The sequence below is a fragment of the Octopus bimaculoides genome, chromosome 24 (genome assembly GCF_001194135.2).
Source record: "Octopus bimaculoides isolate UCB-OBI-ISO-001 chromosome 24, ASM119413v2, whole genome shotgun sequence".
In the NCBI taxonomy this organism is placed as follows: domain Eukaryota; kingdom Metazoa; phylum Mollusca; class Cephalopoda; order Octopoda; family Octopodidae; genus Octopus; species Octopus bimaculoides.
In genome coordinates, this window is record NC_069004.1 from 34,684,255 (window position 1) to 34,686,473 (window position 2,219).

The 2,219-nt window shown below is 34.4% G+C and overlaps 1 protein-coding gene across 1 annotated transcript in view; it reads right to left on the bottom strand.

The window, feature by feature from the left end:
* The window catches only part of LOC106867589 (stabilin-2), a 712,318-nt gene that overhangs the window by 294,602 nt on the left and 415,497 nt on the right, over positions 1-2,219 (bottom strand). Inside the window, exon 2 of the mRNA XM_052976401.1 lies at positions 407-575. Coding sequence (XP_052832361.1) covers positions 407-575 — 169 coding nt within the window. The remainder of the gene's footprint in view (positions 1-406; positions 576-2,219) is intronic.

Genomic DNA, 2,219 nt, shown 5'->3' on the forward strand with positions numbered 1-2,219 from the left:
TACAGATATTGTATATAGAGAAAAAGGAGGCAGTCAGAATTTTGGGTAATTCTTTAGTAACGCTATCGTTCATTTAACCGAACTCTTCAAGACAAAAATTAAAACTAAAATTTGATTTCAAATTTTGTCTTGAACAGTTCGGTTAAACGAACGAAAGTGATAATAAAGAATTATCCAAAATTCTGACTGTCTCCTTGTTCTCAATAAATATATGTATGTACATGTGTTTGTGTGTATGCGCGTGCGTCTGCGTCTGTGTGAATTTTACAAGGAAAGAGTCAAAAGTTATTTGAAGTTATTGCTTAAAAAACGTTCATGAAAGTTAATTCAAACAGAACTTGGCCCTCTTCTGTTGACCGTAACATCCACACTACTCGAACACCTATAGACACGAAGTGTAACTTACCTATGTGATAGTTCATTATCGTTCTCAAAGAATCGTAGTCCAAGACTGACGGGAAGCCATATTTTTCGGGCTTGAAGTTTTGAAAAGCTTTGTTTGACGGTAGAAAGGCCGTTATGTTTTTAGCTTGGAGCATTCGTGTTAGAAATTCCTTTGATAACTTTTGGGAAATCTGCAAAAGAGAGACACGATAACGATAATAATAATAATAATAATAATAATAATAATAATAATGATAATAATAATCCTAATAATCATAATAATAATAATAATAATCCTTTCTGGTGAAGACACAAGGCCTTGAAATTTGGGAGGAGAGGGTTTGTCGATTACAGCGATCCCAATGTTTCACTGGTACTAAATTTATCGACCCCGAAAGGATGAAAGTCAAAGTTGACCTCGGCGGGATTTGAACTCAGAACGTAAAGACTCACGAAATGCTGCTGAGCATTTCATCCAGCGTGCTAACGATTCTGCCACTCAAGTATTTCATTCAATCGATTCCGATGTGTTGATTTGAAGAATAAATGTTTGAATACGTGTAAATGTCGCAGTTGCATTTAATACCACTGCTTCCTATGCACAAGTATTAAGAAAATATTTAAAATGCATTATATATATATATATATGTATGTATATATTTGTGTGTGTGGGGGGGCACTCGAGTTTCAGGCGACTGCAATCATCAAGCGAAACTCGGAACGTAATGTTCACTTGAAGATCACAGATGCGTGAAACTATAATTGCGAAATAAAATTTCATCTTCAGTTTAAGTAAATAAACCGATATATTCCTACAACGTGTATTGAGTGCTCCTTTCTCATACGTTCGACGAAGTAACGCACGTGTGTGTATACGTGTGTGTGTGTGTGTCTATTTATATATCTATATCCCTATTTATATATATATACCTATCTACCTCTTCATATCTTTCTCTCTCTATCTCTCTCATATATATACAGAGTGTCCACAAAGTCTGGGTACATGGGGATTAACACATACTTTAAGAATTTATAATTTCTTATATTTAATTGTTTATGCTATGATTTTATTTACTCCATGTACCCAGACCTTGTGGACACCCTGTATATATATATATATATATATATATATATATATATATATATATATATATACGTCACTTTCTAAACGCTATCTTTAAGGTCGCGTGTTAGTGCCAGTTCTCAAGCAATAATAATGAATTTACCCACCAATCACTAGAACAGTGTTGAGGAGCGGATGAGAGATAAGGCTACATAACAAGAACAACAACAACAATGACTATAGGAAAACAAGAAATAATGCCACAAAATTGTAAATAAATTTCCTTTCTTGTTCTTTCAATCTCTACAAGACATTTCACTTTATTCACCAGAACTTGGCTTGTCATCTCTTTAAAACTCAAGATAGACTTTGAGCCCTTTACACCTAAAAGCGTAAACAATGACGTAAATAATGGCGCCTTTGTTTCGCTATCTCACTACGAGTAGTAGCGTCCCTTGAATTTAGAACAATTCATTCATGAGTTGGATATACTCAGAAATATACAATTGCCTCTCTATCAAATGATAACGGTCTGTCTACTGTCGAGTCTCTTAGTCTGATTATGTACGCGCGCGCGTGTGTGTGTGTGTGTGTGTGTCCTTGTGTGTGAGTCAGTGAATGGTGGTCTCGTTCGCTCTGTCTCATATAAAGTGCAAACACCCTATATAAATGTCTGTGTGTGTATACGTGCAAATATATTGACATATTTATACTTATGTATAACCTTTTTACATTTATAAAAAAAAAGCATCTTTATACTTATAAACACACA